Below are 26932 nucleotides of genomic sequence, written 5' to 3'. Positions count from 1 at the left end.
TTTCCTGTAGCCTTGTTTATTAATTTTGCTTCTCTGCTAGAAACCTGTTATTTCTCATCACTATAGATTTTATACTTTTGAAATAGAACTGACTCATTTCTAGTCTCTTCAAAAGTATTTCCAAAAGATTTAAAATAAGTTCTTTTTTGTAATTCATTTGAAAATGCTCTTTATTAATGTTATTAGTGCTCTTTATTATGTAAGATAAAACCATATCTCTCTTGACAAGATTTTATGGTTATTTTGATTTTCTTTTACCTCTTTTCTCTTTTTCTTCCTCTCATTAAACTAATAAAAAATAATAAATTCATGCTGCACTGAAAATACCATTTGTTTCTGAAAGGTCAGGTAACATACACTGGTTTTGTCCCAAGGGAAATGGTTCTCTGGTGACTTCGGGAACTATAAGTAGAATGTCACGCAAGGAATGTTTTATATCTGCCCCAGAACAAATGCCTATGCAATAATCCTGTATTGGTTGAGCATCACCTGTGAAGATTATTCTTTTATAGTTCTAGTTACATTCCCTCACTTTCATTGATCTTCCTTTATATTAGTTTTATTGCTCCTTTTCCCCACATTTGTGAATTTCTTGTGCCATTACTAGCATTAGTTTTGGGAATAGTTGCTCATAAGTGCAAGTAAGAATTCTCATAGCGTGGACCTGTGTTTAAAGCAGGTTACTTCTAAAAGAAACAGAGGCTTCAGTCAGTATTGTCTTTATTCAGCACTACTTTTAGCTGATTACCATTTCAAAGATTTTTCTTTCACCACCTTCAGCTCCCTTCACTCATTTGCCCTCTGATTCCTCTAGGAACCATCATCCCATCAGTGTTCAAGAGACTTTGATGTTCAGTCCTGTTTTTTCCACCGTGTCCCCATTCTTGTCTTCTTAATTTGTTGTTGAGCATCTTCATTCACTTTTATAATTTCAATTCACACTCCCAAACCCGTGTTGCTACCCTAAATGTAGTGAAAATACATTTTTCATAAATATCTAGTAAACCTCTGAATTTTATCCAATTATGTTTATAAATAAGACCTGAAGAATTGCTTAGACTGTGCTGTTACTTATGTAATACCATGGCAAAAAATATACAGGTAAGTCTGTGTGAATTTTGTTCATTCTAACTTAGGAGTGGTGAGGTGAGAGAGGCAAAAGCCTTTTCCTCAATCAGAAATGTAGAGAAATATGCATCTCCTGAGACAATTCTGCTTATACCAAGGCATACACTTCAGAACAACCCTGTAAATATATGTATATATTTGAATTTTATAGAGTTAATTTTCCTAAGTGAGTTTGCATGCCGAGGAAGAGGACTCTTGGGAAGACTGAAGCATAGAGGAAGAGGGATACAGAAGGCTCAGGAGATGGTGGAAGGGGAGACAAAAATGTTCTTTACAGGGGTACACTCTAGGATAATAATGTACAAAAAGGATTCCACATGCAGTAGCCATTGTATTAATCCTCTATCTGTTCTCGTTCATATTTTCTGCTCTGTCCTTCTATTCCTCTTTGAGATTTACACCAATAGTGATAAATCTGTTCACTCTAAATAATCCTTAGTCCTAAAAATACCCCAAATACATCTCATCTTTGGTTTCCTTTTTAGCTGTGCAGGGTGAAACAAGTAGGACAATGTCAGTCGGGACACTTTTATAACAATGTGATCTATCCACATTATTTGTTTGTTTCATCTATATTCTTACATCTGGAAATCTCAAGAGTATAATACTCTGTTTCAAGATGACTGAAACTACTTTGTCAATCAAGTGCTGACACGGCATGAAAAGAAAAACTTCATTTCATGAGATTACTGGCTGGATGGATGAAGCAAACTTTTATTTATTGTTCTTGTCCCATGAACCTTTTGAAGACAGCCTTTCTATCTCAATGACTTCTGCAGAATGTTCCATACCCCAGCAGCTGCTCAAGCTTGGGAGCAACCACACAATCAGTGCTTGATGCTCCCTGTTATCTGGCACTTCTTTGAATACTGCTACAGCTCCTGACTTTGCACAAAAGCCTCTCTTTCTCCCTGGGGAAGACATGCATATGGCACTCTGAAAGATAATAAAATTACTTTACGCAAATAACTGTTCAAATGGGAGCAATAGCTGATGGGATTGATATTGTGCTGATTGAAGATAATGGCAACACTCCCATAATAGTGTGATATGACTTGTGAGAAGAGCTGCCTTCATTCTGCAGCTGGCCAAAATCTAGGCATTTATGCTTCCTAATCTGTGAGTAAATCCAATTGACATGAAAGCAAAACCTGAGTTATATATAGCCCATACTGCTAAACCAAAATGTTAAAAAACTAATTTAAGTTGGAAGATACAGTCTCTAATTTTCAGTTGCTTCTCTTTGAGAAGAAAAGGTGCTCATAATGAACAAATGAATAAATAAAGCTAAGCCACATCTTTACTGAGGATGTAGAATGGTACATAGTGAAGGTTAAAAGCTATCCTGGCATGAAGGATCACTGTGTATGCATGCATTCAAGAAAATCATCACTTCACATGTGTCAAAATACCCCATTATCATATATTGCACTTGGTAAGTGCCATAAATTTTGTTCCAGTAATGTTACATGCAGTTTTCATCTTAAATCTGTTTTCATTAGCCCTCTATTTGAACAGCTGAATACCCTATTTACCACTGTCCATCTGTAAAGATCTCAGATGAAGCTAAAGTCTTTGAAAACGGTTTTGTTCCACCCCCTGATCTATCCACATCACAGATTCAGGTCCTCCCATGAGCAGAGAGAGAGGGCTCTTCCTTCCCTCAAAGATGCAAGGTGCAACCCCACAGGAGGGGGTGGAATTAAAGATAAGATATTTTGTATTTCCAGGAAAACTGTGACTAGTCTGCGCTGACTATTGCCATTTCAAACAAATGTTTCACCTCCAGAAAATACATCACATTCTGAAAAATGCTTTTGTTGTTTATTATTGAATGCCATAAAAACCTCTCTTAAGTTTCCCAGCTTATTTTCACAGCTATCTGTTTTTTATAACTATCCCCCCCCCAAGTAAATAATTTATTTCTCTTTAGGCTTTCCTTACTACTCATCTGTTTCTAAAGAGAATTGGGAAATTCTAAGAACAGATCTTGGAGAATTTAGACAGTAAGCAAGATGGAGATCCTGAGATGAAGTGCCACTGGAGGGGAGTGCAATTCAAGTTTGTGAAATGAGGAGTAAGGATAAGAGAGAAGTAAAGACAAGATTTACCACACAGACTGAAGCCAGACTCAAAACCTGAATTTGCACTCTCTGTATAGCAGCACCATATAATCTACTGACAGGCAGTTTAATTGGCAGTTACAAAACTTTAATTTACTAAGTCAAAAACCCTTTCTGAATGTCTAACTCACAAGCTGTTGCTATCACAGTGGCAGTTTGACACGTGGCCTTCAAGCTAGGTAAATAAAGGAACAAATTAGCATTTTCTTGAAAAAAATCTGTTTATGAAAGACTTGACTATGAAGGTCATGCTCAAGAAAGGACTCCACAAGACTAAAAAAATAGAACCAACATGGTCTTATAAAACTTAAGAGTGATGTCCTTCATTATTTCTATGAAAATGCCTTTAAAAAGCAATGAAAGAGAATGAAAGAGCACCTTAAAACCATATGTACAGTTTAAGAAACAAAGATGGACTTGATTCCTTCAGTAAAACTGACACCGAATGCTAGATAATCAGATTACATATTTTTATACAAAAATTGTTAACACCTCTCAGAATGAAATTTATTCTCAGGGGTTATAGAAGGCAAGAAACCCACCCAAGGCAACACCATCAGTGCATGACAGTGGCAGGTCCCTCCTGGAGCTGGCTGGTTTTGGCTCCATCAGACATGGGGAAGCTTCTGGCAGCTTCTCACAGAAGAGAGTGACTGATTTCTCCTTGTCCTTATTTTGACCCATGAGCCATTATAATACCCACTGAACTTTCCCCTGCTGAGGAGGGGATGACAGAGCAGCTTTGGGGGCACCTGGCATCCAGCCAGGGTCAACCTACATCAGAATACATCAGAATAGGTAGGATTTCTAAAGAAATCTAAAGCCAGAAAAAATTTACGAAAACTTTTTGGAAAATTGTGTCAAATAAAAATAATTAATCATCTGTAAAAAGCAAATAAAATAATGTTTGTTCAATATACTATTTACAGTATGCATTTATACATTTGAATGAGATATACAGAGGAATTTCAAGCTGCACAGAGTCTTGAGTAACTTTATTTAGAACAGAATAATTTATAATTTACAATCAGAAGTTTACAAATGGAAAATACAAAGATTTGACTGGGTGCTTTTGTGTTCACACTTACTTTTTTTAACTTAATGAAAACCCAATTGTGGATGTTGAGCCTTAATTCTGAAACTTTTCCATCCCAGTAGGTCTAGCTGTTCTCTGTCCATTGTGAACAATAATGTCAGCCCTTACTTTTAGTGTCATGTAGATGAAACTTTGTTCCTGTTATATATATGGCTGTACCAATTCTGTTAGTCCATTTGTTTTACTCATTCTCTTTGCCTATTACTATAACTTATTTACAATAATTTTGTTATGCTTATTTAAATGTATCTCTTTAAAAACAAGGGTAAAACCTCTCTGTAGGAAGATTTTTCCTTTTCTCTTTCTATCATTAGAACTCACTCTCTGCAGATGCTGTTATGTCCTTTATTTCCTACCTTGACAGTCTTTGCAGAACCTCCATAGTCTTCCCTCACAGTCTCAGGAAAAAACCAAAACTCTAGCTCAACCAAACCTAACACAGAAGGCATTATTTAGACAGTCTATTCAGTCACAGTACAGTAAGATTCCTCTGCACAAACAAACAAGTGCTTTGATTAGATACTGCTGGAATGGCAAAGCTGGCCTACAGTCCTGTGTCTGTAACTTCTTCCTGGCTGCAGAAGCTAGATTCCACTCTGATGATCTGTAATTGCTGTGGACTGGGTGATTTTTATCCTCTACAGTTGCCAGCAGTGGCAGACATGATGCTGTAAGGTAGCTACAAGTCCCAAAGTAACTTTACAAACTACAGTTTGAGACACTTGAGACAGCTGAGGTCTTGTAGAAGAGCTGGTGAACTGACCAGGGTGCAGTGAGAATGAAAAAACTTGACTTTCCAGTCCTACAAGTATTTTAGAGAAAAACATCCACAGTGAAACTGGTGTTGCATTTGATTATGAAATATATGTCCTTGTAGACCATTCCATGGCATTTCCCCAAGGGAATACAATCTATCAGTGTGTTTCTAGTTCAGCTGCCCATGCCATTACATTAATGTCTTATTATTTGGCATTTGTCTTGTACAAGAGAAAACAATCATGACAATCAGGGAGGAAAAAGGAGAAAAAAAGCAACAGCTGAGAAACACAGATCTTGTACTGTTAATGTTCATCATATGAGAGAACAACTGGCAGGACCATCTATCTTAAGAGTGCAAAATTGTTAAAGGAAAAAATAAAATTTATAGGCGCAGATGAGCAAAATATATTCATTTCTTCATAGTTCAGATTATTTTTAAAAGACACATTTGCAAAGCAATTCATATAACACTTAAAGAGGTAAATCCTTGCTGCTGTATCTCTCACTTCCAGTACCAACAAGAAGTTCCCCCACCTCCCATTTTTCTCCTCCTTCTCACCACTGACACTTTCCTATTAGGTTCTGCTTGGGCTCCTGTTTTTTCCTTCATACTATCACATTCTGCATGTTTTTAGCTATTCTTCAGAGTTTAAGGGTCCTATTTTTTCTTTCTTTCTGTGTTTTCTTCCTTTCTTGCCTAGGACTCATTCCCCCATCCCTGGAACAATCCAAGGTCAGGTTGGTCAGGGCTGTGAGCAGCTGGGTCTGGTGGAAGATGTCCCTGCTCACTGCAGAGGGTCTGGAGATGATTTTCAAAGGACCCTTCCAAATCAAACCATTCCATGGTTCTGTAGCCTCCAGATTCCAAAACTGCACTGCCTGCCCTGCCTCACAGCAAGGTTGTTCCCCATATTCTTTAAAAAGTGTGGCCAAAAGTAAAGCTAAAAAAAAGAGGCTATTGGAATCTCTACTTTGACAGCAATTTATAGGTTAGGCCTCCTAAAAATTTACATTTCTGCCTACTCCAGTTCACTTTTCAAATATAAAAATTGGCCTCATGTCTGTATTGATTCAAAATAAATATGATGACATATGATGGCATCTTGTCTTTTTTTTTTTTTTGTGCTAATCAGAAATACTTTCCATTAAACTGGTAAATCCTTTAAAGTCTATACAGAGGTAGTTGTTGGATTTAAATTCATTTCACAGGGTTTTCTTTCCTCAGACAACCATCTGTGTGTCTGTTGTGATAGCCTATAGTACTGCAAGAATAAATTTTATACCTGCTTGTCAGCTCTCAAACCTATTTTTGTTTCCCTTGTTGTCAGAAAATCTGTTTTGAAGTGTGAGCATAAACATATGGGAAGGAATATACAGATACAACAGCCTTTTTCCTTCCAAAATCATCCCAGAACTTAAATTCTATATACTATACTTAGAAAACTTTACAAAAATTATGGTCTGCTTAAGTGCAGAAAAATATCTGAAAAGTACAGAATTAAAGTTTAGCTGTTTTTCCTTCAATAAGACCAGCAGAAACTCCACATCATTCTAGTCAAGCCATTTTCTAATTAGCAAAGAACTGAACTTCCTGAAGACTTCTGAAGGACTTCTGCAATACAATGGATGGAATATCACACTTTTGGACAGGCAGGGAGGTTTTTTTGTGTTTGTTTTTTACATCTCACTGCATAAGGTTAAATATGCTGAGTTAAGGAAGCACAAACAAATTCACTTCTAGAGAATTAATTCACTCCTGGACCAGCATTTTTTCCTGTCTCTGATTCAGTCCAGGTTCAGTGGCATTGACTATGCACTTTTACAGTACAGTCATGGCTACCCATTGAGTTACAGAAGTTACAGAAGTGAGGTATATCCAGAGTGATAATCATTAATTTGTGACTGCATTATGGTTCAAAACACAATCAATAGCACTGGAAATGTGAGGAGAGCCTTCAAAGATAAGTTAGGCTGACAAAAGATGCAATTTTAGTATAGCCCTATTTTTTCCCTAGCCTTAGAAGTTTTAAGTAAAACCTTGGATTTGTTCAAACATTGTTCCCTTGAGAAAATGCATTACTAATCTCGACTCCTACATCACCAAAACCATTTTGCCTGCCAGTTTTCTGTCACTTTTACAAGCTCTTAAAATTGTTTAACAACAGAAGTGGGATTTTCTAATTAATTGGGAAACTATTCACCAACTCCTATACTGGCAGCTGACATTTCTTCCCTAATAGATTCATATTATAGTATGCTGAAGTATTTATATTCAAAATGTTCTAGTCACAGTCTTTAGGAATTCTACCATTAATATCATAAATGCAGACTGAATGAGCCATTTACAGGTTCCCTTTGTTACCAGCATATATTAAATAGAAAATATTAGGAACAGTGGAAGTTACTCTCTAAAAGTTGTATTTCCCACACTATGAGCTGCCATGAGACTGTACAAATTTGTAAACCCAAACCACATTACCGAGTAATCAGACTTGAGTATTATTTACTATTTTAAAGGCAAAGCAAAATACACTTCACAATAAATTGTAACTGAATACCTGCTTCTTTCTTGGTAGAAATGTAAAGTACTTTGACTTCAGCTGTGCTTAAGAGCTATGGAATAAACTGCAGACTTGGTGCCTCTTTTGAATCTTTCTGAGGTCTGACACTGTGCTGACATTTAAATTTTACAAATGTTAAACTGGGCATCTCTTTCTGTGCTCAAGAACTGGTGCTGTGTCTGAAATGTACCTGGCCATGGAGGCCATTAAACAAAACACTGCCAAGACAGCTGCAAGATGGACTTTATTAGAATAATTAATAATGCATGACTATGAAATTAATTAGCATAAACCTTCCTGATGGAATGGTATAGAAGAAATGTAGTCCCTGGAATCTGACTGTAAGAAGACACTATTTCTTTTATATCTATCTATATCTATATCTATATCTATATCTATATCTATATCTATATCTATATCTATATCTATCTATATCTATCTATCTATATACACACACACACATATTCTATACCAACCAGGTAATACAAAATATTAGAATGTGAACTCTTTGTTAGAGCAAACAGCCTTTAAAATAAGTGCATTAAGTTTTAGGAAGGAGAATAATCATCACCAGTTTCTGGAATTGTAATTTTAAGGCTCTAACAGTCTGCAGACATTACATCAGCTATCAAAGACACTACAACCACAGCAACTGTCCCAAAAGCACCACCACCCATTTTAAAAGTTGGCCAAATAGGCTGAGATCATAAAGATGTTGTTCATTATTTCAGACTTTCTTGTGAACAAGTTATTTTGGTTCACTTAGAAGCAATTCCTAATATTGGGAAAAATGGCTCATGAATTCATAAGCCTGGCTTCCTACCCAACTTCCTGATTTATGTATTACTCTACATGTTCATGGGAATTTACATTCTTACTGCTCATTTCACTGAGTAATTAAAGAGTACATACAAATCAAACTTCACTTCAAGCAACCTATTGTACCACAATGAAGCAGTGTGAAATAAACTCAGAAAGAAAGGCACCTCAAAGAAAGCAAGCAAGTAGGATTGTATGCTTTGTCTCAAATATGTAACCTGACAGATATGACACAGGAAGGACATAAAGTGCTCTTCTATTCTATTGTACAGATTAGAGACAGAAAAAAATATGAAGGGACTCTAATGAATCAGATGAGAAAAATAAATTAAAATATCCAGTTGCACTAGAAGGACATAAAGTTACCATTTATGCAACTGATGCATGCAATAGGTGTTGGGAAGAAACAGTCTCTTTGGCAAAGTATCAATGAAATTAATTTTTGAATTTTGAGGGAAATGTAGGGCAGTGGGAATAGTTTCAAGCTGAGGAAAGCAGATACTTTTGAAAATCAGAGTGCTGTCACTGGGAGACAGTGATCATTGGTGTACATTCAGAAATGGAACACAAGTTGAAATTACTTCTAATTTTCATGTCATGTTCATTAGAACATATATATTTCTGCTTCAGGTCAATGCAGCCTTACTCTGAAAAGAAATGGTTAGCCTTTTGTCATGACTTCATCTCATGAGAGAAGATGTACAAGGTTTTATTTAAATACCTGCAGGCCCTCCCAAGGATGTGCAGGGTTCCAGCCTCTCTTTGTCTCCCCACATCTCTCCCAGAGGAGGGGGAGCTGGAGAGCAGCCACAGGCTGTCTGGAAATGTGCAGGTGCCCATGGAAGGCTGCACAAGGACTGAAGTGTCTTTGAGTCCTGCTCCCACCTCTGGACCTGCTCCCCTACATCCTTGACAGCACAGAATTTTGCAGTCCCATAACTCAGGCAACTTTCCCTGTGCAACACAGCTCACTCCAAACCTGGAAAGTCCTGCAGGTGGTAGCTTTGAGAGTAGCAGCACAAGCCAGCATTGATATGGCATTGAAAAAGGGAAAACAGCTGACATGGGATAAAAACAAACCGACCCCAACAGACATGAGAGGAGAAAAATACATCTTCAATCACCACTTACAGGCTGTGCAATCAGATGTCCAATCCTGACAAGCCAGCATTGATATGGCATTGAAAAAGGGACAACAGCTGACATGGGATAAAAACAAACTGACCCCAACAGACATGAGAAGAGAAGGGAAAAATACACCTTCAATCACCACTTACATGCTGTCCAATCAGATGTCCAATCCTTTTATAAAATCCATGAACCAGAATAAATATTTAGGAGGAAAAAAACCCCTCTCTGCTATTTAGAAAAAGCCACTAGAAATCTAGCAAAAACTTAAATACATTTTGGGTTTTATTTTTAGTTATTATTAGGATCTGTTATTTAAGATTCCCATACAAGAAGAGTTATAAATTGTAAGGACTATCCCAACAAATTTTCAATTAAATAACTAAATTAATGTAGAGAAATTTAATTAAAGCTGCACTGGTTTTTACAAATACAGTTAATTAAGCTGCTATCTAAAATTAAATCTCACCCAAACTCCTTTTACATTGCTGAAGCTCATCAGATACAGATATAATTAAAATTCTAGAAGTTCACCTATGCATCTGAATACTCAAAAAAGAAAGAAAATCCACAACCAAAACTTGCTGAAGTAGTTTGAGAGGCTGCTGCTTTAATGGGATTTATACAGTCCTCAGAGTGGGAAGACAGCACATAAAACCTCCTCAGAAACAAATCTAGGTTTTCAAATCTGCACAGACTTCCTTGTGTAGTGTAACAGGCCAAGAACCTTTGAAGATTTTCCACAAGTGGAGGGTAACAGATTGACATGACCAGGAGCCAGGGAGATAAATCCTGCTGACTTTGTGTGCCTTCCACTGAAGTGAGCAGGAGCAGCACAGGTGAGGCACACAGCACTTATTGCACTTATATCCAGGAGCAGATGTGGGCATCCTCTCAGAGGGAAAAATTGCTTTTTCATAACTGGAAAATCTCAGGTCTTCTGGTAGCCTGAATGATCCCCTTTCCTTTCTGGCAATTTTTTCTTGCTCAGACCCAGGCTAGTTTGTGTTGTTGGTCAGTTAAATGCTGATTTTCCAGATGTTAGTGACTCAAAATCACCACACTTGTTTTAGGTAACAAGTAAACATTAAACATAAACATTTTAGGTGTTGGCTGATCCAGAGAAAGAGATGTTCAGATAGATGGGAGGTTTGTCAGTGCATTACTTAAGATCAGAGAGCAGTCTTTGAAGAGTTACTTTTGGAGGGTGGGGGAAGAATATTAACTGAAATACATTTCATGACTATTATTTATTGCAAATAACAGTGATTTTTCTATTAAAACAGGCATATGCTAGAGCAAAACAAATGATGACTAAACCAATGTTAGCAGCCAGAACTCAAACTGGGAGCTGGTCATTTCAACAGCTCACTCTGTGTGGCAGCAAGTGGGAGCACAGGAACCCAGCACTCGTGGCAGCCACGTTCCCCTGCCTGGGCAGATCCCTCAGGGACTCTGAGAGCATGCAAAAATAAAATTATCCTCTGGTGTTAAAGGCACAAAGCTGAAACACACAAAAATGTGCCAACATTTTCATGACAGGTATTTGTTTTCTCTCTGCCAGCAAAAATATGCAGAAGATAAACATTGATCATATTTTCCTTAATATGGCATGCATACCCTTTTTTTTTGGGAAAAACACAGACAGGAATTCCATGTCTAATGTCATGGAATTGAGGGTTTAGAATTTAACTCCCCAAACCTTTATCTGAAAAACTTAATTTTAGCAGGAAGATGGTTCAAGGTCTGAATATTTGTTTCCAACTTGTGGAACAGGCATCTCTCTAAATAAATAAAAAAAATCACATGCAGTTCTCTTTAAAATATGAATTCACATAGGTTTACAGACTTCTACAGGCTTTAAACTTGGCATCTGAAATACAAGATACAATTGCCCTATCATTTTATGTAGAGTAAGAAAAAGGAAAAGAAAAAGCAACAAGCATCCAGAATACAATATTAGTAAAACAAAATTTAAAAGACCTACTTCCTCCCTTTTGAAGACCCATCTCTCCTTAGAGGGAAAAAAATCATTAACTTTTTTTTTGTGTATCAAAAATGAATGTGTTTCCTTTCTTGCATAGTAAAATCTGGAGAATCTACACAAATAACAAAGAGAGTAAAAATCCACAGAAGCTTGGAAATTGAACAACCAGTGATAATCTATCTTTCTGCAGGCATTTGAATCACCCTCTTACCTTGAGCTTGCAGGAGAACAGGACCCTGGCAAATTGCTATAATCTCCTTTAACCCTAATCACCATTTTAATCAGAAAAAGGTGGGGCAGCCTGGAATTTGTACAGCAAGTAACTGTCATTCTATTTGCTAAATACACAGAGTGTGCAGCTCAGAGGTTAAAATGGTTCAAACTTTTATTGTCTTCAGAATATTGCATTTCAGCATTAACAGTTGACAAGGAGAAGAAAATAAAATTATGAGACTGTCTGCTTTGAAGGACTTTAGAGTTCTGCTTTGACCATGGCTGCATCTCTCACTAACTCTGATATTAAGGGATTTCTTGGGAAAGGGAAAGGTTGTGATTCATACAACTGCCAGGACTAAAAGCCTACCTCACCTTACATTGCACTTTACCTCTCTGTCTCTCCCTTTAATTTCTTCTCATTTCAGATTATAAATTTCCTAGCTGTGTTCTCTATTTATTCATTTAATGATTTTCTTCCTAGCCTTTTCTTAATAAATAGTGGTATAATTGTAGATTGTATTACAGACAAGGAGAAGCTTATATGAGGGGGAAGAAAGGAAGCTTCAAGGAGAAAAAGAGCAATGAGAGAAACTAAAAAGAGCATCAAGGAGATTGTAGGCAGGGGAAGATTAAAGGAAAATGCAGCAGACAACTGTGATTTTCAGCTATAAAGGATTCAGCAGCTGTCATTAAAAACCTGCAGCTCTTCTTGAGACATATTGATCACACTATTTCAATGTTTTCCATACAACTTCCCTCTGTTTACTTCAGATTATAGCAATACTCACACTAATACTTATCCCAAATAACTATTCATTGTTTTTGAAGGAGGAAGACTGTCCTATATTTCTCCCTGCTTTCTTTTTCCAGAAAAGGCTGCTGAACTATGAGTGCTCTGCTCACCTTGTCACTAACACACAAATATCAAAATACCCTTCATGTTCATACCCTGGACTTTTTTTTTTTTCTTTTTTTTTTTTTTTTTTTTTAGGGCCATTTATACATACAACTCCTTTAACATTGTAAACACTTCCTGGAATAAGTATCCCTGTAGGGCTTGTGAATATAACAGAGAAGGCAGTATCTCTGCATTTACACATAATGGAAGAATTGTAACCAATCCTGGAAAAATTTTAGAACATCATTAGACTGTGAACAACTGGAAAAAATTTGTTTCTAGGATTTCAAACCCATTTTTTACACAATATTCTTGTACTGATATCCAAAAAACATCTCAAAAAATGCAAACACTTCTTTTGATAAATACTAAGACAGTCCTTATCTTCCACTTGAGTGTGTCTCAAGCTTAATTTTTGAAGTTATCTCACAGTTCTTGATCACATGGGTCCTTTTCAATACCTTGTAATCTAAAATATAAATGTTAGAGAACAAAAAAGCATGAAGTAGGATGATCCATGTCTGCTACATACCTCCTCTTGTAACACCCTTTTTAGAGATATTGGGGTTTTTTACATATTAAAAGCAATTGTATTAGTTTAAACCATAGAATTACATCAGATTTTGGGCAAAAGGGAGAAGGACAAAAAAGCAGAAAAGAGCACATTCATACTGTCCTTTGCTTTCAAACACAAAGCCAATACCTTCCAAAGGCTTCTCATTCCAAACTGAGAAAAGAAAAAAATGTCCCTTATATCATGTTTTCCCCTTTAGGTACATTACATTGGCATTTTTGTTCTGATGTGACTTTGTAAGAATCAAAATGCCTCGGCCTTAGGGTTTTTTTATTTTATTTTTTATAATGCACTAAGCTCAACAAACCTTAGTAGAAAATAGAATACTCTTAATTATGAATAAATTAACTAAATTAGCAACATGAGATGGATATGAAATTAGAGGATTGTTAATTGAAACTGCAAACACAGCTGTATACAGCTTAGAGATGAATCACACCAGTAATGACACAGATGTTTATAAAATGTGATTATGTTCAGCAGGAGCATACTATTGAAACTCCCCAGCCTATTCTTATATTGTGTCATTGAAATGGTTTTTAAATCCATGAACACCAGGAATCAGAATCTCAGGGATGGCAAATTAGGCTCCCTGGATATGTGAATTAGTGTTGTCTGAATGTCAGCAATTTAATTCTCCAGCTTTCAAAGAATGTAGAAATGGAGCCAAAAACAAACATCTGTTAGTTATAATCTCATTCAGAAAAAAAAAAAATCTCTGGCAAGTTAGAGGCTATCTGAATATGAGCAAGACAGTGAAATACAGTATCTCTAAGCTGTGTGAATATACTGATCATGTAATTAATATAACACAAGAGCTCAATAAATCTACTTTGCGTACAACTGTGAATATGTCTTTTTGGGACTATCCTTCCAAAGTGCTAGAAGGATCACGAACAAGTGATATCTCCTATCTAAAGATTTAAGAATCCATTACCTTCCTAAAGACATCAAATCAGGCTTTTTTTCCTTTCACCTTTTGCATCTTTCCTTGGAGTTCTTCGATAAATTGTACAATAAAGGTGTTGGGTGTTTTTCTGGCAGAAAAAGGCACAAACGTTGCTCCTGGGTCACCCGAGGATATCTGAGCTGAGCAGGCTCAGCAGGGATGCAGTCAGCCCGGCTGGGAGGGATGGCAGAGCAGGCAAAGCCAGCAGCCCATGGGGGCTGAAGCTCCAGCATTCCAGTGTAAAGTCTGCAGGGGCAGCTCTCATTTCACAGTGAGCACTGAGCACCCACAGCAGCACGTAAATGTTATGTTAAACACCCTGTGATTTCTTTCCTGCAACAGTTCACAGACTAACAGAAGCAGATTTTACAGCATCAGTGGTAACCATGCTTTCAATGAACACTGTGAATAATACAAGATCATAGTTTGTGTCCAGCACTGCAGTGCAGCTCACATCACAAAGACTCTATTATCTGATTCAGGGACCTTGGCTGATATAAGAATAAATACTTATTAACACAAATGTATGTGAAGTAGAGGTTGCTTTTCTAGCCCCCTGTTCTAGGGAATGGGACAAACCCTTTGAAGTATGTAACTATTTACATTAAACTAAAAGTAAAATCTATCAGTAAAACAAAAAATTACCCCAACTCAGCGCAATGTCATTATAATTCAGCTAAATTTTAGAAATGTAGTTCTGATCCATAAATGGATACTCACCTGAAAACATGTAAATCTATACACAAGATGGTTAAAATAATTTGAAAAAAAAAATACATAGAGTGTAATTGGCAAAGCTGAAATAATCAGCATGACCTAGCACTGTTAAACATCACAGGTTTATCCCATCAGCTGTGGGAACTACTGAGCACAGTCTAACGATGTGGGGGCACAGTGTTGAGACAGAAAAGTGGTGGTCATAAAACTGGATTTGCCTGTCTTTCTGAAACTCTATTTGATGGTAGCTGACCTCCTGTTCACTGGTGAAGAAAAAAGGATTAGATCCTGACTTTTAAAAAGAGGAAGCTCGCTAGATTTCTGCAACAGACCATACCAGACTGACAGTATTTCACAGGTCATTCACAGCTGAATAAAGTTATGGAGGCTTTATGAGAAAAATGTAACCCCTTTCTCATTAGAGGTAAACCTAGGCAGATTCAGGGATCTATTGCAGGTAGCTATGACAACTGATGTGCAACCCAAATTCAGTTATCTTAGTTTTCTGGCTGGCAAAAGTGCAGACAAAATCAACTCAGGATTTGAAATGTGATGTTTTGAGATAAGGAACTGTAATGCTTGGATATACAAAAAGCACAAAGCCATCTTATGGGAGACACAATCTTCTATTTCTTCTGAATACCCCAAAAATCACTACACTGAAACAGCACTCTATTATCAGCTATGTGTCAGCTAATTAATTAGGACAAAACTGTTTGTTTTTACAGATGAAAGAGTCCTAAATGAGGGTACTGAAAGGAAAGGACACAAAACACTTGAGGATGGTATGAGAAATCAGAGGAATGAAAGTGAAAACATCCAAAAAAATGAATATGCTACCTACAGATGTAACCTTAGAATTATTTTTCTGGATTGATTAATGCTAATTAATTTTGGTTTAAAAGAAACTGAACTGTGGTAGAAAAATAACTTTGAACACCTGAGAAAATGGAAGATAAAAAACTGAGTCCAACCTCCATACTTGAAACTCCCCCAAAAATGTTACATCCTAACGAATTCATTTCCACAAACAGGAATTGGATGTTGGTCTTTCCAGGTGCAAAAGAAATAAAAAATGAATACTAATAAAACCTGAAACTGTCAGTTCTAGGTCAATAATTGTAATCCATACTATGTTTGTTCTGTAACTTAGGGGTATATTTCTAATGTTTATTGCAGTAGAAGTGTTTTATAAACTAACAACAAGCACAAGAACTGAACAGCTTAGATGATCCACAGGATAAGCATCTTGAAATAACCTGGTTGTGCTGGGTAGATCCATATTAGGAAGGACTTTATAGAAGAATTTGCACACACAACATACCATTACATCACTTCCATGCTGCTCATGGTTTCTATACAAGGGTACAATATTCAGCTTTACTCAAACTGTTGAAAACTGCAGTGGCAACTTTAGAGAGCACCTTGTGAAAATATTTTTTAATTACTCACATAATCTTCCATAAAGGCTGGTTTCAAATCTGTGTCACAACTTAATGCCACTGACATTTTTAGTATTTTAAATACTATTATTAACAGTACTTCTAAGACAGAAAAAAAAAATCCTACTTAGTCTCACTGAAGCAAAAAGATATAAAAAATAGAGCACAAAATACTACCTAGCTTAAAGACTGCAAAAGCTTTCTGTAACCTGAAAGTAGATGGCCTGACATAAAACTATCTGCAGTGATATAACACATAATTGATATGTCAGGAAGACACAAAATGACTCAACAAAGAAATAAAAAAGGCTAACATTAACCTTCTGCACTGGAAATGTGCGTATTATTTCTTTTCCTTGGGCTTTTAATCACTTCAAATGAAGTTTCTTGTAAAAAAAATCACATCATTTCAGAAGAAGGGATTAGTGAAAATGGGGAGAAAGAGAAATATGTTTTGCCAGTTTTACATTCTCCCTCTAAAAACCTTTAACAATACTTTGGCAGTGGTACTTGGAATCTAAGGGGTTTTATACTGCTTTCAATCCAAGGGTATTCATTAAGGTTTCATTGAGTTACAAGCCTCTGAAAATCACATTAGAGAGGCTTTACTGGGCAGCTCTTAAATTCAGTGAATGCTCTACCTGTCACAAACGTGTTCCACATTCAAAGAAAACCTTGAACATCTGCTCCAAGCTCGCTTCGAACCAGGCGGGCACGAATGGGCGGAGGATGAGTGTGAGAGGATGAGTGTGAGAGGAAGTGTGTGAGAGGATGAGTGTGAGAGAAAGAGTGTGAGAGGATGAGTGTGAGAGAATGTGGGTGAGAGAATGTGGGTGAGAGGATGAGTGTGTGAGGAAGTGTGTGAGAGGATGAGTGTGTGAGAGGATGAGTGAGAGGATGAGTGTGAGAGGATGAGTGTGTGAGGGAGTGTGTGAGAGGATGAGTGTGTGAGAGGATGAGTGTGAGAGGATGTGTGTGAGAGGAAGTGTGTGAGAGAATGAGTGTGAGAGGAAGAGTGTGAGAGGATGAGTGTGAGAATGTGGGTGAGAGGATGAGTGTGAGAGGAAGAGTGTGAGAGGATGAGTGTGAGAGGATGAGTGTGAGAGAATGTGGGTGAGAGGATGAGTGTGAGAGGATGAGTGTGAGAGAATGTGTGTGAGAGGATGAGTGTCAGAGCATGTGTGTCAAAGGATGTGTGTCAGAGCACGTGTGTCAGAGGGTGTGTATCAGCAGTGTGTGTCCCCTCCAGGGGACGGAGCAGAACCACAGATTGCAAAGATCCATCACAAAGATCCATCTGGTGCTGGCAGACAGCGGACCCTGCCTCCTGCCCTGCCTGACCTACACCCTCCTGTCCTCTCCTATTGCTTTAACAAAATCTAACCTGCAAATTATGAGCTCTGACAGTTGATAACATTTTTGGGAAGGAAAAGGGCCTGTGGAGTGGAAGCTAGGACTGGAGATTGACTTATAATTGCAAGGTTCGTTTTTGTTTTGTCCTTGTTTGCTTTCACTAATGACTGCTGCTAACCTTGTGCACTTCCCAGCTGTTCCCCCTCACACATTCTTACCTTAAACAACCCTAATTTTTCAGAATGAGCAGCCTAAACATAGCTGATTGGAATCAGGTCACACACCTAAAAAGGTTGAAAAAAAATCAGGCCATATTCTTTCAATTTGTACAAGAAAAAACCCAAAACAATCTGCAATTTTTGAATCCAAGGTAAAATCTTCTAACTCCTGTTATCTACACCTCTGTACAGGACTGAAACTTAGAGGTTTAATTCTTCAAATGTAACTTCTACGCTCCTTGTCAAAGGGACTTCTACAGAAACTATTTCAAGTAATGGTTTTGAGATGATCAGGTATTATAGATGATGAACATTAAATGATACAGTTTCAGTGGTGGTTGGTAAATAAGTTAAAGAGCCACAAACTGGATGCTTTAGCTAAAACTACTTAACTAAAACCCAACAGAACTAGTGGATATTGGTTTCCAGTGAATATATTCTCAATAGTACCATAACTTCTGTTTTCCTCAGTATCCTAAATATAGTCTGGTATGAGTCACATGGATGTGTGCTGCCAAACATAATCTATAACTTCTGACAGGTGGAAGTAAATTGCTCAAGTCTTCCTTTATAAGGAAATGAGACTTACATATTTCAACTAACATGCCCATTCTTTTCCTATCATTTATCCATCAAATAGATAAATGGGAGATCTTACAGAATATATTGTATATGCAAAGGTTGTACAAGAGAGTGCTAAATTGGAGATGCATGTGTATCATATTTTCTTACATTTGATAAATTTTAGGTGCTTTTCACATATAAACAGCATAACTCAGCTTTTTTAATCCCTTGCACTCACACACATTTATGAGAAACATTGAAAGAAAGCTACAGATGCATATTGCAATGAGGGTATAAAATAGGGTAAGTTGCTATTCTTCTACATGGTTCTTCAAAACATCTTCATAGAGGACAAAATTTCAGAGTAAAGGAAGACAAAAGAGCATAACAAAACTCTCAAAATGAATGCACCTCCTTTACAAAAAATGATTAAAGCATTGGCAATTTCCAGCAAAGTGAAATTCATCACACACATCATAAATTTAGTAAGATTTTATTAGTTTCCTGCTGTCATGTCTGTGGATGATAACTATTCCTGTTTATAGTTACACACTTTCTTTCACTGACTGTCCTAACAATGTCACAACAAAGGTGTCCTCCTAATTTAGGAAGGAGGACAATTCCTCCTTCAACTTCCAATTTTTGACACAGACTTCATTAGTAGAATTGAATCCCAATCCTGACAGCTGGCCTTCTTCCACTAACTTACAGAAATAAATAAATTGGATTTCTAAAGAACAAGTAGTTGCAAAATGACTTCTATATGCATAATTTTGCAGACAAATATTGAGAAAATCTGAGACTCAATCTAACAGAAATGAAGAAAAATGCTTGGGTCTATGACTTCTGCAGCCAACTGGCATAGCTAATTAAACAAATAAGAGACCATTAAAGTGCTGTAACAATTGTGGTTTTGGCAGAAGTTCCTGTTCTCATGGAACATAAAAACCAACACTTTAACTAAGTAGTCTGATGGGAAAACTCAACTTCCAAAAAGGATCAAAATCTCCCTCTGCTGGGAAGATGAAGTCTGCAACTACAAAATAATTTCAAATTTCAAGGTTGAAAAGCACCATAATTTTAGTAGTGACTTTACTATAATTCTAGCTGAGGTAGAATTTTGGCTCAGTATATTTAGAAAAGTTGTCTCCCATTTTTTTTCAGCTACTAAGAGATGACATATGTCAAAATCTAGTTTAAAAAGGATGAAAAACCAAAGAAACAGAAAGGAATTAGTTATTAAAATTAATGAAATATCACAATGGAAAGAGAAACTGCTAAGATAACAGAAAGGTAATAATATATAAATATAAAAAGATAAAAATCTAACAGCCTTTTATATTGCCCATTAATTCAGACATGATATTCTTTGTCTCATTACAGAGGAAGAAACATCTTTCTTCCTAGTGTTGCATCATCTGTAAATCTATCAACTTTAACCCCAGTTTGCACTCACTTTTTAATAATAAATAATGTTACTTATAATTTAAGATATAGAGAAATTTAAGGCCAATATTCTGTGTAAGTGTATGACTAGAGCTTTTGTGTATGACGATACTAGGCACTGCCAATTGAATAACTGGAGTGTAAAGCAAGAGAGGTTTTTCTTTTTCTCTAAGAAAAATGATATGAGAGAATATCCTTCATCACTTTCAAATTTTAATTCCATAGTTTAGACATGAAGTTTATTTCCTGGAACTATCACGACAAACAATTTAAAAAAGTAAACTTGATTCAATTCAACTGCAAGAGACCTGAAGAAGACATTTCTTTTACATAGGTATTTTTGTTATTATTTCATTTTTTTGCAGGATGTTTTTCTTGAAGAAGGCAAGAAGGACAGAAGGTGAAGTAAACTTAAAAGAACCTAAAACCTGCTACAATAGGTCACTGCTGATTTCAGCTTATATTTTGCTGCAACTTCCTTGCCTTAGTGTCCAACCCCTATAAAAAGCAATGTGTGAGCTGAGGACTGCTGCCCAGAATGCCTGTGATTCATCTTTTTAGAGATTCAATGGCCAGCAAGACTTTGATGTATAGTGACAATTTTACACTGATTTCAAGGAGATGGGCTTTCCTTTTTGGCTTTTATATTCTTGATATTAGTGCCTCTGGAAATACAGATGGTAAGATTCATTCATATTTCTCACCACAGATTGAAAGAATCAGCTAATATTTGTGAAGCACACAGAAGAAGCTGGTTTTTGAAATAATTCATTGCAGCAATACTTATTACACTAGTGTGCATTATGCAGCTCAGTAAAGAGCCTGTCCTCAGCAGAATACAAATAAAATGATGATATGACTTTAGATAACTGCCTGCAGGGGTACTAAAAGCCTGCTGGCTCTTCACAGCTCCTGTAAGCAGAGAGTGCTCTTCAAGGGAACAGAATAATAGCTGTGGCTGGGCCTTCTAACAAATGGCAGTATGATTTTTGCATCACAACAATCTTCAAATCCCCACATCCTGCAGAATCTTTGCTACTGGTGCAAGACGAGCTGAGGAGTTAGGAATCATACTGAAATTAGGGCTTATGCTTCTTGGCAACCATTATATATATGCATGAAAATCATAGAATTATAGAAAAGTTTAGATTGGAAAACACCTTGGGCTGATTTAAGTTTTTGATGTGCTCAAAGGCAACCACTCACAAACTACTAACTTTGAAAAGTAAAACACTGGAGTATAAATACCATAGCAAATTATCTTCATAGATACATTTTTGGATGAGACAGAGTTCTTACTGTATTTTTCAGCTTATTAAAGGTATTATTCTAAATGAAAGCAAACAAAGTTTGATTTAAACAAAAAAAATCTGACTTGATAACTGAAGGCTATGTTCTCTGTGGGATACTTGTAAATTCTTTTACATGTCAAGAGTTTTGCCCTTTGACCAACCAGACCTCTGACTTAGTGAAATGGATATAACTCCCACCAATTTTACGGGATTCCTGGCTCCCTAAATGTCAACTAAAGGAGGAAATAGTTTGCAAGACATGTTCTACCCCAGGATGAGGTCATTACATACACTGAAGCACACATGAGAGCTCCTTGTGAAATTCATAACAAGTAGCTCCTTGGAAAGATTTCATCTCCTTTGATGTTTAAGAAAAAATAAACAGCATATTTTCCTCAAAACTATTCTATTAAAGTCAGGAAGATACTCAAAGTCCACAGGAGATGACAGTTTTTATTGACTGAGCTGAGTGCATCAGCTTTCATTAATGAAATGCACTCCACACAACACTTCAAAATCAGGACTGGTTAAGTCTGTAAATGGTTGAGTGCTTTCTATACATTTTTGTACCAATAATACTCCGGAGTATTCACTAAAATTGAATACAAACTAGGTAAATTAATGGCAAATATTCCTTACTGCAAAAACACAAATGAAGTTCTGGGAAGATTCTGGAGGAATATTTGATTCTATTCACTAACAGCACTAGTCTCACTGTAGAACCACTGTGCAATACTGCATATGACTGACTACAGTTGGTCTTATTTTTATGACTATAAAATTAATATAATATTAAATCTTTTTAAGATTTGGCTTAAGATGATACATTTCCTCCTCTAATCTTATGTAAGTTCCCAGTGTTAATAAAGAAACAAATGAGACATGATTACCTTCTCTACAAAATGTTTCAGTTGTGATTTTATGCACTTTTCCTACACATAACCAAGGATGGGTACATTTCTGGCAAGGAATAGCACAGAACTCTCTGTTTTATGATTCTCCTGCAGTGATATTTAATAAGAAATGGGGTACATGGATAAGAAATATTTTTCCCATTAGGAATATGGCAAGGGGAAAGAGAGAGATCTAACCTTTGAAGAGGGAGAAGAAGAGAAGAAAGCTAAGAAAATAAAAAAGGGGAGTACAGGAAAAAAAACCCCAAAAAACCAAAGAGAAATAAGGGAAGGAAGATGGAGAAAGACAGAGCAGAACAGGAACACAGAAGGAATTGCTTTTTGAAAATAAGAATTAAGAGAAGCCTGAGAGAAAACACAACCAATATAAAAGAAAGACACATGAAAATAACTGAAATATATAGAAAAAATTATGAAAAGACTGAAGTAGATAATTTAGGTGACATTAGCATAACAAAGCAATTAATAAATAAATTTAAAAAACCCACAAAACCACCAGAATGAAAAAGAAACATACTGGACAACTGTAAAACCAGAAACAAACAACATGAACATACCTTAGAAGGAGCATGGTTTTGCATGAAACAAGAACAATTTTCATTTATGCTTTTCCTATTACGTGGCCAAAATTTCAGTTTTCTATAAAGGGTATAACATCTAAATGGAGTGCTGATAATACATAAAAAAGTCTAGCCCTAAGATGGAAAAAATCTAATATTCTAAAAAGTGCCATTAGGTGTGAGTGTCCCACAGGTCTTGCATGTAGAAGGAGTTGGTCCAAATAATTATATATTCATTCCAATTGGTCTATTCTATTCCAGCCTATGCAATTTTATTGTCTTTTTAAAAAAATGAGCTCTGCCTCTCAATACATTTCAAAGTCTGCTCTCTTTTAAGTAGAAAAATTATATGAGAGGAACAGATGTGTCTTCCTTTTTCCAAGGGCCAGAATTTGGCCTTTAGTATATCATAACCTTTCAAAGTTACTTATGTCTTTTCCCCTCAGGATGTGTTTAAAAATTTACTGGAGTGCTTTCACCTTACTCTCTGCATCTTCCAGATGACATTTAAGTAAATATGAAAAAAGACAGTAAGCCATAATATTTCAATTAACTATCTGTTCTATCAGCAATAACATCTCACCCTGACATACTGTCTCCAAGTATCTTCAGAGAAGACAAAAAATTTATTTTCCAAATATCTGGATTTGATAAATCAAAGCAATAATTTACAGTAAAAATTGAATTGTTCACAATGTTTCCTGAGCTTTGTGGAAGAGAATATATTATCTTTGAAATGTGTGCAAAACATGTGGCTTGCCCTTTATATTTTTAAACTATCAACAAGATCAGCTTGAGCCTCTATCTAATGCATTTATGAATGGTAACAATAAAACATTTTCTTGGACTTTCTCATCTTTCATTCCTTAGTACGCCTTTGATGCTATCCCACAGGGAACAAAGCACAGAGAAATAGAAATATTTACTTAAATGCAGCATAAAGAAAAAAGTCATGTGAAATATACCTGTAGCACCTTCCACCTTGTGTTCAGGTCTTCCACACAGCTGAGATTGTACTGGGAGAGTTGAATGTCGGGGGGAGTGAAGCGGTGAGCGAGCTCATTGACGTGATGCACCTTCTCCTTCAGGGGAACAAGTTCTGCTCGATAAACCTGTGTGAATCAAATATAAATACAAATGAATATGAGCACTAACTTCAAAAACTATGGGCTCTGCTACCAGCTGATTAGTAATATAAACATATTACATGCCAAGCTGAAAGGAAAGAGCATACGGCCATGATTTGGTTACCTGTCTGTTTATTTAACTTCATATGGACTTTTGGTCTCAAGTGTAGGACCTGGCATTTCAGAAGGTGCTGTGAATTTGGAACCTTCACAGCCACCTCTGCCCAGTTTAGCCAAATTTCTAACCAGCACACCCACTGGGAGGTGCACTGTCTCCTGCTTCATCTATATTTGTGTTTAACATATTTAGTCAGGATGGGTGGGAGTGATGAGCAGTTTAACCCAGGCAAACAGAGGAAGACAGCTGTTCCCAAATATGACAAATGGAAAAATTATGAAACTTTTACAGACCCAAGGCCATGGTTTACCATGGGTATTGTGTGTGTTACAAATAAAAAGGTTAATAATGGGAAGTCCATTAAAAAAAAAAGACAAAAAAGATTTTAAAAATTGCTATGCATCTCAAACTGGCTTACATAGCTCATATTTAAAAGAAAAACAAAATAATGTTTCTTTTAAGATAACCTTTAAAACCATGCATTAAAGCAGTATAGCTACTAATTTCAGTAATGTATGTGAAAACCAGAATCTGCCAGTTACAAACTTCTTTTTAAAATCAACAACCTGATGAGGATGTCTCCATGATGTATCTGGGTACATTCAGATAAATTCAGGGCACCATGACTTTATCAAAGAGAGGAATCTCTATGTAGATCTTCCACTGCTCCATATCTATATTTTCTAAGGAGACATTTATGAATTTTTAATGTGATGAAATATGTCAAAATGTAACAATGAGTCTTTTCTAAGGGACAAATTCTGTCATTCTCAGGATCATGTTTTATTGCCATATGATGTCTGCACACAAAGGCAGAATAATTTACTTGCTATATTAGTCTGCTCTATATCTCCTCTCAGCATTTTTAATATAAGCCACATGTGGTCTGCATCTCATTTTAGTTCATCAAATAACCTGAAATTATTGCCTAGTAATCTTTTCATCAACACATGATACAAAATAAGGTAAAAAAAAGCCCATCCAATATCTCAGTGAACCTTAAGAGTAAATAATATGGAGACATTCATAGACATTAGAATGCCATAAAGAGCACTAAAGGTAAACATCATTGAAAAATTGTTCCTCAAACATCTTTTAAAACCAGACTTGACTTCCATCAATTATGTTAAATTACTCTGCAACATAAGGAGTTAGACTGACTTAAGTGGTACTCATACAGTGAATGACTCTAATGATCAATCTTTAAAATACACCATCAGAAGGGATGTGTGTTTTGCAAAGGAAGTGCAGGGAAATAAGCAAATGCCACGATATGAGAGAAGATGCATACATCAAGTCCATGACATAAGAGTTGACTTCTCCATTTCACCAGTTTTATACCACTGGACTAGAACTGACATTACTGGTGAGAACAGATTTATGGTTTAGTGCTGAGCAAGGTCTGAAATACAAAGAAAAGGAAGACAGCTCACGTTTGGTTTTACCCTAGAGAGTTATATATGTGCTTACCCTGAACTTTTTAGTTAGCAAGTGAGTTCAGAGAACAAACAACATGCTGTAAAAGCAGACATTTGTTGTTGTAAAGTAAAGGCCTCAAAGGCTGAAGAAATATATACACCTCTATCTGAGCACTTCACTTACAAATGGTTGTTTTACTGCCTTTTTTTTTCTGTGATCTGCTACCATGGCCCAAGGTGCCTGATCATGACTCAGTGGCTTACATTTGGAATGATCAACTCAGTTCCTCCCGTGTTGCTTTGTTTCCCAGATGAGAGAACACCCCTAATCTACTGTCACTAATGACCATTCTGCATAAAATATAGATATACATGTACATATATTTAGATAACTTAGAAAATAGATAAGGAAGGTAACATATAATAAAAATTAAATATGCACTATATATAAAATAAAAACCACTGACAGAATAAATGCCAATCAATGGATGCAAAGATCAGTTCCTACACTACAATGCACTTTAATGCAGTTCCTGTATTAAATCGAGTTAATTTTCTATTATTTTTATTGGATTAGGGTCGGCTTTCTGATTAAAAAACATCACTATTTAAGCAAAGCACACAGGCCTTATCAGGCACTTGTTTTTGAGCATATATTAAAGTATCTGACTGATTTCAGACAAATTATTTGCATCTACATTTTGGACTTGAAAGTACTGGTCTCACTTAAACACAGACATTAATTATTAAGTAAATCACACAGCCAGTACACCTAAATTAAAATGAAATAGAAAATCTTTCATAATTACTCAGCAGGTTTTTTGAGTTATGTTACAGACCAAAAAGGCTACAGCACAGAAGCAACCCACAACAAAAGAAATGAAATAGATATGGAAGTAAAGAAGAAAACTCATCTTCTGCCTTCTCTTCAATCGATGTCCTAATTAATTTTTTTTGTGCTGCAAGGATAATGATTTTTGCAATGTGATAATAATATTCCAATGCACAAAATACCACAGCTTTTGCCTTTAAATTCAATATTCTGTATTCTATTATGCTATGCCTGTTTATTAGCTGGCCAAATCCAAACATGACAAACCACAAGAACAAAAAAAGTAATGCTAGTCAATGAACAGCTATCTAATTAATGACAATAAGTTTACAATTAGAAAACTGTAGACAGAAAAGAAAAAAATAACCACAGAAAGATTTGGAATATGGCTTCGTAGTATTAAAAAATCAGCAACTGTAAGCCTTCTTTAAGCAATAGTTTATCACAGACATCCACTCCATCAGTCAGCCTACATGATTCTAGAGCTAAGAAAAAGAATTTTTACCGGAAATGTGTTACAGAAATATTTATATTTCTAATAATAATTTTGTATAATACAAGACTTGTTGATTTTTTTCTTTTTTTTTTTCCTTCTGCATAAAGAGCACTAAACATATGACATGTTTATATAGAAAAAAATTAAAGTACTATATTGCTGGTAATTTAAAAACCAAAATACATGGTGAGTAGTAG

The 26932-nt window shown here is 36.1% G+C and overlaps 1 protein-coding gene across 8 annotated transcripts in view; it reads right to left on the bottom strand.

Annotated features, from left to right (window-relative positions):
• The window catches only part of DMD (dystrophin), a 1159435-nt gene that overhangs the window by 136526 nt on the left and 995977 nt on the right, over positions 1-26932 (bottom strand). For all 8 annotated transcript variants that reach the window (XM_039714180.1, XM_039714179.1, XM_039714182.1 and 5 more), the window contains one exon: positions 23710-23856. In XM_039714180.1, the coding sequence (XP_039570114.1) occupies positions 23710-23856 (147 nt within the window). The remainder of the gene's footprint in view (positions 1-23709; positions 23857-26932) is intronic.

The sequence above is a fragment of the Passer montanus genome, unplaced genomic scaffold (genome assembly GCF_014805655.1).
Source record: "Passer montanus isolate IOZ18808 unplaced genomic scaffold, ASM1480565v1 scaffold3, whole genome shotgun sequence".
NCBI classification, from domain to species: domain Eukaryota; kingdom Metazoa; phylum Chordata; class Aves; order Passeriformes; family Passeridae; genus Passer; species Passer montanus.
Note: the sequence above shows the minus strand (reverse complement) of the source record. Positions and strands in the feature narration are given on the sequence as shown.